Raw genomic sequence first — 15,987 nt, 5'->3', positions numbered from 1 at the left:
AGAAAATAGACACTTCCTAAAAGTGCTATTTTCGAACCCAGAGTCCAAAGACCATCCACACCAACGGATGCGTAATTAAACCCCGAGTTCAGGGATACCAAACTCGACATTGCACCATGCTCCCCGGGCCAGCTAGGATTATAGCGTTAATAATCCCGGCGGCCCATTCTATCCAACGGAGAGCAGGCTACCTCGCGATAGTGAAGCCCTAAGATGGCGGCACTTCACTATCAGGACATGCCAACTTGGTCAGGCTTGTCCTACCTTACACTTACAATGCACCCTGCCCATGGGCCTACCATAGGGGTGACTAACATGAAGCCAAGGGAAGGTTGGAGGGGCTGGCAAGTAGGTATACCGGCGCAGCCGACGTGACAGTGCAGGACTGCACGTGGGTCTCGCAATGACCGACCCGTAGACATTCGTTTTCAAGGCCGCTCCTGTGGGTGGCACAACACATGCTGCAAGCCCACGAGCGGCATTTGTATTTACAAGCCCTGGCACTCCTGGTGCACTAGACTAGGGACTGACAGTAAACCAAATAAGCCAAACATGGATACAATAGATACATCATTTTAACAGAGGGAGCACTTGCGCTATGGCACTGATCAGCAGTGACACGGCGCCCAAAGCATATACCAGCAAAACATCGTAACACAGTAGAGGCAAACAGAAAAAAATGGAGGAGAGACTCAAGCCAATGATGTCAGGTCTAACACTAATGCTCTGGAACGTCCATGGGAAACTGTGCAGCGCCGGCGTACGCCAATATCTTTATGCACCAATTCGAAACTGATCATATCATGAGTCAACAAATATGGAAAGACAATCTCATCTTATATAAGAGGTACATCGACGACATTATCATCCTCTGGAGGGGATCAATCACAGACCTCCAGACAGTGATCCAAAAACTTAATCGAGTGAATGAACGAATATAATTCACCTACAACCACAGTGAAACCCAACTACCGTTTCTGGATGTTTTGGTGACCAATGTGCAAGGTACCATACAAACCTGCGTAAACCAAAAATCTACAGATAGGAACAATCTACTCCATTTTCAAAGTTTTCACCAACCATCTCTGAAAAGACACCAACCATTCTTACAGTGGCTCCGTATCAAACGCATAGCATCATCGGAAAACATGTACCAAGAACAGAAAACAGTAACCATGAAAAGATTTAAGGATCGAGGATACCCTGAGAATACGCTGGTACAGGCGGCCGACAGAGTACATGATTTAATCAGGAACCAACTTTTAATACCCACAGCCAAGGAGGAAGAAAGAAGGAGAGTATTTGTCTCGAAATATTCCACCAGAAGTCACCACATAAAAAGAGTCATACTCAAACATTGGCCGTTACTTTTTATGGAAGACAATTTTAAAGGACTATTCACAAGCAATCCAATTTTTGCGTATGAAAGAACAAAAAACATTAAAGAATTACTGAAACAAAAAACGTAATTGCCGGTGAAAGAGTTCAGAGAGACATTACCGTGTCATAACTGCGGGAACTGTAACGCGATTATTAAAGGCAATGAAATTAATCACCCGTCACAAGGAACAAGAATCAAACTCAGAGTCAATGGGACATGTGACAGTACCAACCTAGTATATATGTTGAAATGTCCATGTGGCCTCTCATACGTGGGGCAAACTGCAAGAAAGATCAAAACAAGACTCGTCGAGCACAAAAGCAACATACGCTTGAAACAGTTGCCGCACACTTTAATGAACTTAACCACAATCCCAGTCAACTCAGGTTTTGTATCCTAGAAATGGTGGCCACATTGCCTGGAAGAGACAAAACACAACACCTGTTAAGACGCAAATTACATTGGATACATCGCTTATCCACGGTACAGCCCAAGAGACTCAATGAACGGCTGGAATACAGCTGTTACCTTTAAACTGTTATCAGCGTTGGAACACAGAAGCCAAATATGGTTGTTAACAAAAATGTATTATGCCATATATGCAAACAGATATCAAGTGCATTGTACCTGTGAACATTGTCCTTTTATTTTTTCATTATTTTTTCATTTATTTTTTCATTTACACAGTTCTTTATATGTATTTTACGTTTTTACTGTCATTAGCATCTCCACCTGTATGTAATTTTATTACAGTAATCAGCCATAAGCAGAAGTGACTCGCACACGCATACATAAGGGTGTAGGACCAGCAAGACCGAGAGGTATAAAGTTACATAACACAGTCGGTAAAAAAAAGCGTCGAACCAGAGTTTACGTTGCCTAGCAACCCCTAATCAGTAAGAGGCTCTCGTCGACATTAGTCACATGACTCATCATGCACCAATCACCACCGGTAATATAGAGGGAGTCACTTGCACACCGGTAAACACCACGATCGGAATTCGAAAACGAACACGCTTACACTCAGCGCATAGAACGGTAAGCTATTACTCTAAGGAATTTTGGTTAACTGAGCACGCCAGCAGTGGAGTACTAGCATAGACTAATGCCGTTACATCTTTTCAACCTCAGGTTTTAACATTGATTGAGAATTGAAGAAACACGTGTTGTACGAAGCATCTGTCACAGGTCAGATATCTTTACAGGCACCCACGGTGACAACAGCATGCCACACTCAGCCTTGCTACTCAATCAAGCTTAAATCATTGTACAAGGAATGCGTCCCGTTAACGGCACCAGTAACGCACAAAATAGACATGTTTTTCCGACCGGCTGTTTATTCGCGAATAAACGCGAACACTCATCACACTCCAACTGCATGTAAGCACTTATGAGCACTAGTTATTACCGTCAAACTCCCGAGTGACATGCGACCCAACTCTGGAACGCACCGGTACCCACAGGTCACGTGGAGAATGCAGGTTACTTAGAACACTCTCCTCCTAATCTCCCTTGTGCATGTTAATGTAACAATGACAATGATGTGAAGACATATAATCAGAACCATAGCGCCTAGCTAGTTAATTGAACCTATGTCACTCTTGCATGATTTCACAGGATAAAAAGTACCCTGATGAAGGGCACATGCCCGAAATGTATTGGGCACAATCGCGATGCATGTTTTGAAAGCTTTATGAAGGAATAACGTGCATCAAAGAAAAATTAAATAAAACAGAATCAAGCATTGAAAATACCATTTAGGAAACATTATTGAATGAATGAGATGAATAATTGAGTTTCGTGTGCATCCAAGGGACGTCACTCCTGAGGGAAGTGCCGCATTTCGAATCATTGTCACGCCCAGAGCACAGTGGGCTGTACTTCGAAAGCACCACCCACATAAGAAAACATACAGCAACATCATTCAACCTTGAGTGCGATTATGATTCATCAAGTCATTAATAGGCAGCTAGAAGCAGCCACGGACAAAATATTATTCAGAGATCATGACAGAGATATCCTGGTACAATTTATAGAGGAAACCAAGCTTTTTTTTACAGTCATTTACTTACTCGTAAGGAGAAGGTGCCAGGCATAAGAATGTCAGAGACAGGGGAAGGGGTAGTAAATAATGTTCATTAAAGGAAGCAGGGAACATGCTGGAGAAACCAGTTTCATTTACACCTCTACAGTCTGCCCCCAGCCAATTGGCAGTACTTAGAGAAGGAATTTACAGATGCAAAAGGGAGGAAAACTATGTAGATTAGTCATCCTGTAGGCTGGTTTAGTGAGCTCTTCTCTCTCTGCTGGAAAATCAGCCATATTAAATTATGGAGAAATTATGCTCTCTGGGAGACTATAGTCTCCCAGAGAGCATAATTTCACCATAATTTAATATGGCTGATTTTCCAGCAGAGAGAGAAGAGCTCCACTTTGGAGGATGTGGTCATACCCTAGGGTGTTCTTCTGTACCTCATTGGAAAGGAGTGCACTCCTTCTTGACCCAGCCAACTTGGAATAAGTATCTGCACTCTGACTGACTGCGCTTGCTGCACAAGCTGGAACTACAGCTCGGTGGATCAAACTTACGTCAAAAGGACTAAAGAGTGGACTCCCTCCAAGCTACAGGTTGACAGAGCTTACCTGGACCATCACCACCAATAATCCCCGCCTGGAGTACTACCAGTGGATATGTAAGGGTTTTGTCCAAGTGAATTGTGGGAATTGAAGTCCCAAACTTTCATGAACCATCTTGGAGCTTACAGGTCATTGGAGTAAGCCATGAACCGGCCTGCCGTCCAGGTTCGTCCCTCTGAAAATCTTAGGAGGTCCGGCTTCCAGAGTTTGACTGGGAGTTGGCTGAAACCAAAGCTGGCAAGCCCTCACCAAATCCAGCCTGGTGTAGAACTTTGAGGGACCCCACAAGAAAAAGCTCTGTAAAAGTATCTAAGTCTGAACATAGAAAAGGTGCCCAAGACCAACCGCGAGTGTCAAGCCGCCCATCTTCAACCACAAACCAGCCTGGATCTCTGGTTCGTCCTGCTGGGAAGCTCTGGAGGTCAGACGTACACGAGTTTGACCGAGAGCTTGTTGCAAGGCAAGCTGGCGAACCCTCACTGAATCCAGACTGACTGAGAGCTTCGAGAGACCCCGGTAAGAAAAGCTTCAGAAAAGTTTCTAAGTCAGAAGGTAAAAACTTTGAGGGAGACCTACCGTGAGGGGCAGCCGCACAGGGCTCCATCGAGGCAGCCTGAAAGTTTGACTTTGTCCAGGTCTAGCGTGGCCAGGTTTCCTAATAGGCGCTATAAGTTTCTACGTGCTATATTGTGCTAAATCTTTATAAATTAATATCTCTGGTTCCCTACATTGGAATTTTTTCGTTTTAGTGTCATTTTAAAAATAAAAATATTTTATATTTGTATAAATAGGTGTTGGGTTTTTATTATGTGTTGTGTCTTAATTATTTACTGACTGGTGTTTTTAAATGCTTTACATACTTGTCTTTGAAGTTAAGCCTGCCTGCTTGCAGCCAAGCTACCAATGGTTAAGCTTGGGAATAATTTTCTAAGACCTATATTGAGCCCTGGTCTTATTTCCAGCAGTAGACATATATTTACAACTACTAATAACCCACTTTCCAACACAGACATCTTGACTTTGTCACTATTAAGTAATCATTGTTCAACTGCTGCGTTAGCATTCAGAGAAAGGAAGAACAGATCAAAACAGCATGCACTGCCAGGTAATTTAAAGTTTACCTTGCTAACACGATCGTATGTTTCCTTTAGTTGAAGGTGTTTTCCTGCTTTACTTGCCAGGTCCATCCATTTGCCTTTTAGCCACTTTACGGTTGGCTTTCGAAGAAGATCTTTGGCTTCTACTTTTGCCACAAAGGTAATATTATCCCCTTTAAGAAAGATAGAAACATAACAAAACATTTCACCAGCTTATCTGTGCTATATATCGTTCTTAACATGGACAAGGAATGCAAGTTAACGCCACACATTAGACACAGTTCCGCCATAGTCATTACAGGTAGGAGTACACATGTGGCGGACACATGCCCTACTCATGCTTCCATTTGACACTCACCGACATTGATGGTGCCGCCTTTGGGTTTTGCAACAAATAACGTGGATAGTTGGGAAGTGGCTGGCTTCTCAGCTTCTTCAGTCTGTCCCTCGCCAAGAGACCACGCTGCCAGGGTATGAAAACAAGAATACAGTCATGTCAGGATAGGTGGCACTTGACCTGAGGTTAGTAAAGACCATGTTTTGGTGAGAAACTCATGGGAAGAGGGAATCCTTATTTACTGGAGAGCTGTTGTGGATGAAGAAGCCGCTCTTGAGCAGCCTCATCCAAAAAAGAGCCAAAACCACTTGGGTTCAGGTAGAGATGGTACTGACCTCACTTCATAAATACAAATTTTCAGCACATACAGGACAAACAACAATAAAAATGCCCTCACGAACAACTAGTCAAATTGGAAGCTAATTTACGATAGGGCTCTACAACTGATTAGATAGAAGCCCAAAGTAACGATCAGACCAGGCTACACTATAAAAAGCAATTTTATTACACACAAGAGGAACTCCTGCAAAACCACTCAGGCATTATCAACAGGGTTCTCTTATAAGAGACAAGGCAGATGTCACATGTATACAGTATCTATCAACCTTTTCAGTGACACCTGGATAAAGCATCCTGCAAAAGGTTGCACTTGGCATGAGGCTCAGTCCCAACCACAATAAACTAGAGCACATGAATGAATGAAACATTATTTGTATTGCGCAGCTATGCCCAGTGGGCGTCAAGGCGCCTTCTGGGCATAGCTGCGCAATACAAATAATGTTTCATTATCAGGCTGGGCACGTGAATGGGATCATTCAGTGTTGACCAGCCTGTGTCCTGACTCTGTCCTCCTCTTGGTCCTGACTTTATCTACACTTCTGTGAGATTGTAGCTGTTTATAGTTATACTCATTCCACGAAATCTCACTTAGGTTTGACAAACGTGTTCCTCCAGCTGGCCTCATCCTTCTGATTCCACAAGTTCATGCTACAGAATACCCACCAGCAGAGCTCAAACACGATATCTGACCTCATTTACTCTGACCATATCAACCTAGCTTGGCCTATCCTCCTCTGGCTGCCTTCAAAGCTCTGTGCCTCGCCGCCCCACTCTCTTTTGCTTGGTATGCTCTAGAGTGTGTGTGCTGGTATGTGCCATAGGTGTCATTGTGCTACACTCTACCTATCTATACCTTATTGCAGGAACCTGTAGACAATTATTCCCATTTTGCAGTGAGGCCATAACCACTTGCCTGCTGTAAGTCCCCACAACATCCAGCCAGATGTACAAAGCCAATTAGTAATCGCAAATTCTGTGATTTGCTAAATCACAGGGTTTGTGACTGCTAGATAACTTTTTAGAATATACTACACCCATTTTGCGATTAGGTAACAGGTTACTGAATCCCAAAATGGATAAAGAAGGACCAAATAAATCACTATTTAGAGGAGGCACATTTAGGGCTTCTCTCCAAATAGCGATTTGTTATGTTACGTATCACTGTTTGGCAACCAAAATCTGGTTGCAAAAGATTGAAGTTTTACCAACTCCCAACGTGGGTGGTAAGCCATTCGTAAAAAGGGAAGGGGCCCTCTTGGAACCCTTAGGGGTTTGTGAGTGTGCAATAATAACAATATTGGTTTGTATTTAATGGTCCAGCGAGCAGTGGTCCATTGCCTTCTCTCAATCAAACTTTTGAAAAGTTTAAAACTTTTGCAGCTCTGTTTCCTTTAATGAAAATGGGCTGCATTTAAAACAAATATGTAAAGAATAATCTCAGACCTGTGATGGCCACCAATTGCAGTGAGTCACAATTTGAAACGACCTCATATATGTTGATTAGGAAAGTCAAATTGCAACTCAGTGCAATTCAGAATTTTGTGAACTGAGATATTCGTATATAGGTCAATTCCAACAAATTGCATACAGGTCGCAAAAATACTGGCAGCAATTTGCGACAAGTATTTTGTGACCAATGTTTTACACATCAAGCCCATTGTCCCAATTCACTGAGTTCAGTTGAAAGGCTAAAGCCTAGCCATCTTTTTATTTGAAGTGATCTTCATCACATCATCACCAAATTGTAAAGCCTGGTGCTTTGTTTCATGCAGGCCCATTACATTCATATCCAGTGGTCAGGGCCAGACTGGCCATAGCAGGCACCGGGCAATTTCCTGGTGGGGCAGATATGTGGGGGCCAATTTCTGACATGTGGGGGACGGTTTTGTTACTAGGGGGACAGTTTTGCAGCAATGCTGCAATATCGCCCCCGTAACAAAAGCGCAATGCTGCGATGACGCCCCCCAGTAACAAAAGCGGCAGCAGTGCTTTACACTAACAGCTCCCCCCGGTTCCCCTTCCCTGTGCCAGTGGTGGCAATTTAAAGTGATGCAGGAAGAGGATCAAGGAGGCATTTGGTTTTGCCCTATCTTTGCAATACATTCATGTTCACATTTAGTAAGGTAGCTCACCTGAGTCTTTTCTATCCTTAGCATTTCCGTCTGTAAAGAAAGAACAGGGTGGGAGACAGTTGATGAGTTTATTGATATATTATATGACCATATTTAACCTACTGATGTCTCATCTCTGAAAATGCAATGTAAACTTTGTAATAAACTTAGATGGCATATTTGGCACTAATCACTCAGAAGTGAATGGAGATGGTAAGAGAAAGAAAGAGGAACACATTTTCAGTTCATATGGTATCGAATTAGGTCTTTAAGTATGGTGGTACCAGTCATTCATGGGCAGCACTTTTCATTATAGAAGATGCTGTGGTCTGTGTCTGATGTGACAACATTGCACATGCCATGGTGTTTGCATGGAACTTATTTTGTCACATGGTGAAGGTTCACCTTCTTTTTATGTAGGTGTTTAATCTCAAATTTCCACATTTTAGCAGGCCCCTACCAGCAAGTCCCACCTGGGAAAATACCATCCCCAGCAGGTTCCTCCATCCTAGCAAGCTGAAATCCCATCAGGTTCAACACTCCGAAGATCTAATTACCAAAATACTAAACCCTAGTGGGCTGTGCCCCAGCATGATCCAGCCCAGGTATCGTTCAGCCAAAGCATGTTTTATTCTCAGTGCAGATCCCAAGTACTGATGCATGTACAGTGGTGCATGCTGGTTGATATCAACCAGCATGCACCACTGCACCCAACCCGAGAAGTTTCATCTTTAGCGGGCTTAAAATCTTGCTCGCTGCTGTTTGAGTACACTCCTGCACACCAAATGCCGCTTTCGGCATTGCACCATCAGATGCAACCCAGGGCATCCCGCCCGAAAATGGGTTAACCCCTGAAAATCCCACACGCTGCAGTTATCCAGAACAGTTCTCCAGTAACTACCTCAGTCCCACTTCCACCATGCCTCTAAGATCTACCTCAGCCCGGTCTCCACTATGTTCCACCATAAACAGGTTCCTCTCCTAGCAAGTCGCATCCTATGAAAGTCCTACTCTAGTTCAACAATTCTCTAGCTCTTCAAGCTGCTTTTGTCTTATGAATATGTGAGAACCCACACAACACAAAATGGCATGAAATTGCCGAAACATTATTTAAAATGTACTTTTGTAGTTTAAGGTGCATGTTTTTTCAGTGTTTAACTTCATTGTTATATCACATCACAGGAAGGGAGATCTTTTATGCTTTTGTCAAGGATGCAAGTAGTTGCACTCCAATAGAATATTTTTCTGAATTGTAAATAGAAGAGCAAAAGTAAGGTATACATGAAATATATGCTTTCCTTGATCGCCATGAAGCAACACCAGAAAAAAACGTAACACAAAGATCGTATAGTAAAAATATATTTTGGTTGATGAGTATTTGAGTTAAACATTGGGCTTCATTTTGAGTTTGAATTGAAAATGTCTTGGGTACAAACAGAGTGGTATTTTCTTATTGAAAATAAGAATCACTGAAGCATTTCTCCTGTGTGGGGCAACATATCAGAAGTGTGTAAATCACAAGGAGATACAACACTGAAAACGTAACCTCCTTGTCAACCTGCACAAATTTCAGTATACAGCAGCAGCTGCAGAAAGAAGGCCAAGATATCCTTCTGCTCCTAACCTTTACGTACTCTGTCACTAAGGTAATCAATGAAGTATTTATAAAGTTTGATCAACTAACTTCTGAAGTTTGATAAACTATCAAGTTTGATAACATACCTTGAGGTGCAGTATTGGGAGACGACTCATCTTCGTCTGTAATAAAAAGGTACATAGAATTTGAAATTTGTCATGGAGTGAGCGCAGCACAAACCGTACATACCCTTTTTTAGTGTGAGGGAAAATCAAAACTGCAGTGAAAAAGCGAGACCTGCAAAAGAAAGTTGAGAAATGGTGACAGATGGAGGCAGGCAGAATGGGCAGTCCAAACCAAACCAAGGAAACCAAAGCATTGAGAAGGTGGAATGGGAAACCCACGTGGTGAAGGAAGGTCAAATACAATCCAAAGCACAAGGAGATGTGAACCAGGCGTGATTTGTGATTAACAGAAGGATGTGGATGAGAGGTTTCTCAGGTGGTATTGGTTTGTTAGAGATGTCAACAATGTCAAGTGAGGAAAAAAAACACAAGAACGAATACGGTCAACCACACATCTGACCTTCAGAGGAAGATGTCATATCGCTGGCTCCTACGTCTGCAAGTGAAATGCGCACCACATGTGCAATGAACGAGACGGTTACCAAATGCTTGATTACACACTCCACACAGTGTTCCAGTACACAATGCACGCCTCATATTCCACATCCACACCACACAGAGCTAGAGTATTGCAATGTGCTGATCAAGAAAGCACCCCCGGTGCAGGCCACCTTTCAGAACTCATCGTGCAGGCTCTTCCACGTGTTTAAAATTGATGCCTAGTATCATCTTTTCATCCTGTCTAGCAATCCTGAACCCTGTTTACCTGGAAGTCAGATTTCATGACTATTACTTTTACCTTATTCATAAGGATGTAAAGCAGCAGAGTTGTAATGCACCGAATGCTCGTAGGGGGGATATGCAACAAGGACTGGTGTACAGGGTGGTTGTATACCAGTAATGCGGGTTATGAGATTCCTTCGACAGGAACAGGTTCTTAGGAAGGTAAATAGGGCCACGCTTGAGTAGTGAATGCATCTCTCCTTGTCACTTAGTTCACATTACACCCACTAGTTATCAGAAGTGTCCTCTACAGTAGCCATGGTGCAGACTGTCAGGACATTACAATGTTGCTGGCAATTGAGACTAAGTTCCTGCACATTGGGATTACTGATACCCTGGAAATTGTTAATGTTTGGATGCAGGATTCCCAAGCAAGTACAAGTTTCGGTACAGGGAATTGGGATACCTGGTGAACTTTGTGTTTCCACTACAATCTCCCTGTTTCCCCTTAATACCAGGGCTCCTTTGCACATTCCAATTTCGCAGGTTTTACATACGTTTTACGAGCAAACTGTGAATGTCTGAAAACCTGAAGGTGGGGGATTTCCACTGAATAGGGCATGACCATCTACCCTGCCATATCATAACACTGATAAAAGCTGTTCACATTTATTTCCACACAACACTGAAACCACTGTGTTTTTCTTCGGTAATAACGAAGCCGAATGAGGAGCATTGATAAGACCCAAAAGTTTGGAATTAAACACAAATAAAACATAGTTCAAACATTTATCTTGACTGAAGGTTTTGTTTAGGGAAGCACTGCTAATTTCAGTGTATTTTCTGCTAGATTAAATATGAAAATGGCAATCAAGTTTGGGCACTGGGGAGGACTAGATGAAATCAATCCTATAGTTTATTACATATTTACTATTTGACGACCAGATATGTATCTTCAACCGATCAGACCAGAAAGCCAGCGCCTGTTTTGAGCTTCGCCCCAAATTTATCAGTACAGGGTCGCAAGAATATCTTGTACTGTTCGAAAGGATATTTTTCTGAGAGAAGTAGATTTCGGCTGAACGAACTTTGAAGCTAGCACCGTCATATTTTCATGATTCTCATGGTTGTCTATATGCCTGCATGTGTGGTTTGCAGTGGAAACACGCACCCATCTACCAATGAAGGAATTAGATCAAGATGTCCTACTTTAAACAATGGTGTTCAACAGTGAACACAGAAGCTTCTACATCAGTTTTGGACCTGCTATCACTGACTGGCCAATAGCCTTAACTAAGTTGGTGTCTTCACCCAATATTAAATACACAGCTTGGGTTGAGGATCTCTAACTCTAGCTACTTGTGGCTTTTTTTGTAAAGAAAACTCGAAGGTGGACTGAATCTCCTGATATCGAAGACATGCAACATCATTCTTGAAACTGCTTACTATATCAATATGAGAATAGGCTTCTTTATCGTTACTGGTGAAGCATGAAAAAATGAGTTTGTCTTACTTACCCGAAGACACGTCTTTTCTGAAACTCCCATTCCCATAACATGCCAGTGACCCTTACCCTCTCACGTTTTTAGCTTATTAGATTTGTTGATCCCTTTCTGAATTGAGAAGAATACCAACAGGGGTGAAGGTAATTGGGTAGGACAAATGGGAATGAGTGTGTCCTTAGAAATGGGAAATTACAGTAAAATTGGTCATTCTGGATTTGATTCCACCACTCATTGCGCGTTTTGCCCATGTTTCACCCACAGATTTCAGTTGCTTTCAGCGGCTGAAATCTCTTGGTGAATCTAAACAGCTCTATTTTGTTCCACTTTTTCAGAATTATACATTGCACCCTGGATCCTATTCATATACTGAAATTCAGAATACTAATCTACTTTTCAGGGGGAACCAGAAACTAGAGTGTGTGTATGTTTGTCTATTACATATCATAGAGACCTACTACTCAGCGGGGGGAAGTTATACCAAAATTAAGAGAATTGCGTATCCTGATGCTGCCAGCCTGATATAGCAAACCACCCTAGGTGGGTAATAGGAAACTGAGGGCTCATGGGATACCTCTGACAGCCTGCTAAGGATGTGACAAACACAGTGATACTTCAGCATTTGTTTGGTACTGCCCTGAGCCCCTGACTCTTCAAAAGAACTAGCCCACCAGGGAATTTGCTGGTTCCGGTATAGATGTGCTCCTCTCTGAGTAACAGGAGCACTGCCAGTATCTTTAACTCTCATAGATTTCATTTTAAAATGAGAGAAGTGGCATCAATATGTGTGACATTTAGAAATAGGAAAAAACATTAAACATTTAAACTCAAAGGGCCTAACTAAACAACACTTTCGAAGTTGTGTGTACTGTTCATGAAACTTCAGTTACATCTATAAACTTGCACTCCACTACAAGCCAGACAGAAATTCACATCCAGCTCAACACCGGAAAATTCAGTAAACGTTTAAGCAACAAAAAACATATACCTAGGCTGTCCTGTGCACCCCAAAAAAACAAAAGATCAATAAAAGAAGAATTGATTTTCAGAACACTTTACTTTTGTGATTTACTTCTTATCTGGTGCTGCCTCTACAAGCCTTTTAACAAAAAGCATATTAGAAGGTACCTGAATGTTCAAGGCACAAGCCTCCGAAACTCCTTAAATCAGGACATTGGGTCCTGCTGCCTTTTTCAGTCTTCAATTGTTAACACCCTTCTTCATCCATAAACATAAAACTCACCACTTTTGATCATCTTGAAATAACCCACAAAAGGCATTTCCTACTCAAGGATCCACTGCCCTCCACTTCACCTACCACAAAGTCTACTGTGTTCTGAAAAAGCACACCCCAACCACTCCCTTTACTAATATAGAACTATATCGGGTGATTTGTACACTCTTGCTGTACCCTCCAGAAGATGTCTCCTTTTTTTCGTTAATTTATATTTATTACAAACCACTTATTTTGTTACAACTTGGCAATGCAGATTCCAATTTTGCAGGATTGACTGTTTAGTCTCGATCTGTGTCACTACACACCACACTTTTTAAAACGGTTAACAAAAAATATTGATTAATTAAAATATACCATCAGAAGCTGTCCCAATGATAGATGTCTGTCTACGAATAAATATACAAAATACGAATGTAAAATGTTGTGTGTTACTTCAACTAAGGCTATTTTCTTGGGGAAGGGTGAGGGGGCAGTATTTCTCTTCTTGGGACCCCGTGCGAGTTCGCTCTCTTGGCAACAATCTGTGAAGCAGCACAACTTCTATTCATGACAGCTTAGGCCCTGATAGAGAGATGATCCTCTAAAAAATGGCTAACGCTTGACTCGCTGCTCGCCTTTCACCTTCACACCGCTATGTGAAGATAGGAAACTGAACAGTGATGTTAAAAATGGGGCTTGTTCATTATGCATATAACCTTCCAGAGAAAAAGCAAGTGTGGCCAATAACAACAGAGCTTCGGTTTCTGTTGGTGTGCCTTACAGCACAGGCAGCGGTTGTTTGGAATTGTTCATGGAGCTAGGCTTCTCAGCAGAAGGATTGGGTGTCCGAGCTACCTCTTTCATGTGATGCAAGGCAGAAATAATGTAAGAGGATGCTGTGTTCAGCTGCTGACATCTGTTGTGACTGATAGCTCATTCGAGAGTTTGACTCTCGGCCAGCTCGGTTCAGTGTTTGATCCCGCTCAGCCTGATAAATTGACTACCATCCATTTGTGTGTGGTAACGTGTTATATACAGCACTTAGAAATGGCAAAAACTGTGGCATTATAGATTCTCTAAAAATAAGCTATTATCAATAATCCTTCAATGGCTAGTTGAAGCTAGATGAGAATTTGATTACGGTCAAGACCCGCTTCAATCGCATGCTGGCTTGTATAATCGATCATCCTCATCTTGCCATTTGATTTTGCGACTACAACAACCATGTTTATGTATATTGCCACATTGCAGGGCACTTTATGTGTTATTGTAGTTCAGCATATCAAAGTAGGAAAGGCTATTTGACACTGCCTCCCATTAGCTTTGAAATATGATGTATTTTAGGAAAAAAGTATATGAAGCACTGAAGAACAGGCCAACTTAGTCTGTCCGACTCACCTAATAAAGGCACATCCTTAACCCACTGACACATCTCGGCAAACCTACAAGAGCCAGTGGGCCCTCGTATGGACCAGCACTTGACCAACCTGTGGGTTAATTGGCAAATTACTTTAGCTCTCCATGCACTACTCCCATCGCTTAATAAAAAGGGAGTTTGGAGCTTTGGAAGGCCGAACCACAACTTGGAAATGATGAGGAGAGCTCTGCCGTTGCACTGAACTGAGCAGTTAGAAAGAAAGAAAGTCTGAAAGCCTTTTTAAGATGATAGTACTTCTCTGAGTACTTCTTTTTCAAACCACTTTAGACACCTCAGTCGTAGTCTTGCCTATAACACTACCTACAATTGCGTCTAATGCTCCTGTTACTCTTATCGATCAGGAAACAATGACAGTAGAACTTCTTCTCCTAAAGAGGCATTTACTCTATTGCCCGGGAATCCTGCACTGCCTACACAGCATACTTTGGGAAATACAAAGCACAATCATGACAGGTAATCCATTAACAATGGATAGAGGGTCAAAACAATTTTGTTAAGACAGAAGAAAAAAAGTTGAATGTCAAATATGCAAATCACTGTTTCAGTCACAACCAGTCCTTGTACCACATAAAGCGGTTGTAAGCTTATAGCTGTAGTGTGTTCATGTTCATACATTCAGACCTAAGGCTATATCATAAAGTACAAAATTGATAGTTGGAAATGGAACAAAAAAATTAGTTCATGGAGGAAGGAAAAAGCCCCTTGTGATATCTCAATGTATCCTTAGCCCAGACCCCATTGTTCATGTTAAAGTCCAAACATTACGAAATACCCCACCTGCCGTAAGGAACACACTGCACACTAAAATGTTTTCCATTCATATTTTATGATCTAAACTCTCCCTTCCCTCATACACAGCCTCTACTTCCCTGCTGCTCTGCCTTTATGCTTCTGTCTTCTTGACAGCGCTACAATATCGCCCGCTCTCTGAATGCAATGGATGCCGGTAACCCCAGGCAGCCCAGCAAGGTAAGAACAAGTTTGTTGAACATTGTTAATTGAGTTTCACTGGAGCGAACATGGTAAGGTGCATCGAACCAACCCACACCCACCTCCATGTGCTAAGCTTGGGAGAAAGGTAGCGGGTGATCTGAGAAGCCATTCGTCTCCCCTTCAAAGCGTGGAAATTGTGCGTCAGCTGACAGCGTCCTTTGGAAGCACAAAGTAGGTGATGAGGCTCTGCACCCAGTGGTTTCTATACGGAACGAAGTCTTGCAGAAAAAGATTTTGTTGCTATAGAAACCCACTTAAAACCCAACCACTGCTTCTAGCATGGTAAGGGTTTCCTAAACTTTAAGCATGGAAAACTCTAAGTACGCACAGAAGATGCATCATTTGTAGGAGGAGGAGGCGCAAGATGGCATTACGTTGTTGAGAGCTAACTTACAATCTTTGATTCAGGAGACTGTTTCAACTGCACTAAATGAACCAGCTACTAAGAAACAAATTGTTGAACTGCTCTAATGAGGAAGACGGAGATGCTAAAGGGAAATATGTGCTCAGTG

The 15,987-nt window shown here is 42.2% G+C and overlaps 1 protein-coding gene across 20 annotated transcripts in view; it reads right to left on the bottom strand.

The window, feature by feature from the left end:
- The window catches only part of MYBPC1 (myosin binding protein C1), a 339,911-nt gene that overhangs the window by 207,793 nt on the left and 116,131 nt on the right, over positions 1-15,987 (bottom strand). For 18 of the 20 annotated variants that reach the window (XM_086919137.1, XM_086919131.1, XM_086919138.1 and 15 more), the window contains 5 exons: positions 10,064-10,099; positions 9,625-9,660; positions 7,924-7,953; positions 5,474-5,578; positions 5,140-5,288 (listed from right to left, as the gene is read on the bottom strand). In XM_086919137.1, coding sequence (XP_086775263.1) covers positions 5,140-5,288; positions 5,474-5,578; positions 7,924-7,953; positions 9,625-9,660; positions 10,064-10,099 — 356 coding nt within the window. The remainder of the gene's footprint in view (positions 1-5,139; positions 5,289-5,473; positions 5,579-7,923; positions 7,954-9,624; positions 9,661-10,063; positions 10,100-15,987) is intronic. The other 2 variants (XM_086919135.1, XM_086919143.1) reach the window with 1 other exon arrangement.

The sequence above is a fragment of the Lissotriton vulgaris genome, chromosome 1_1 (assembly GCF_964263255.1).
Source record: "Lissotriton vulgaris chromosome 1_1, aLisVul1.2, whole genome shotgun sequence".
Classification (NCBI taxonomy): Eukaryota; Metazoa; Chordata; class Amphibia; order Caudata; family Salamandridae; genus Lissotriton; species Lissotriton vulgaris.
This window is presented reverse-complemented; position numbering and strand designations above follow the sequence as displayed.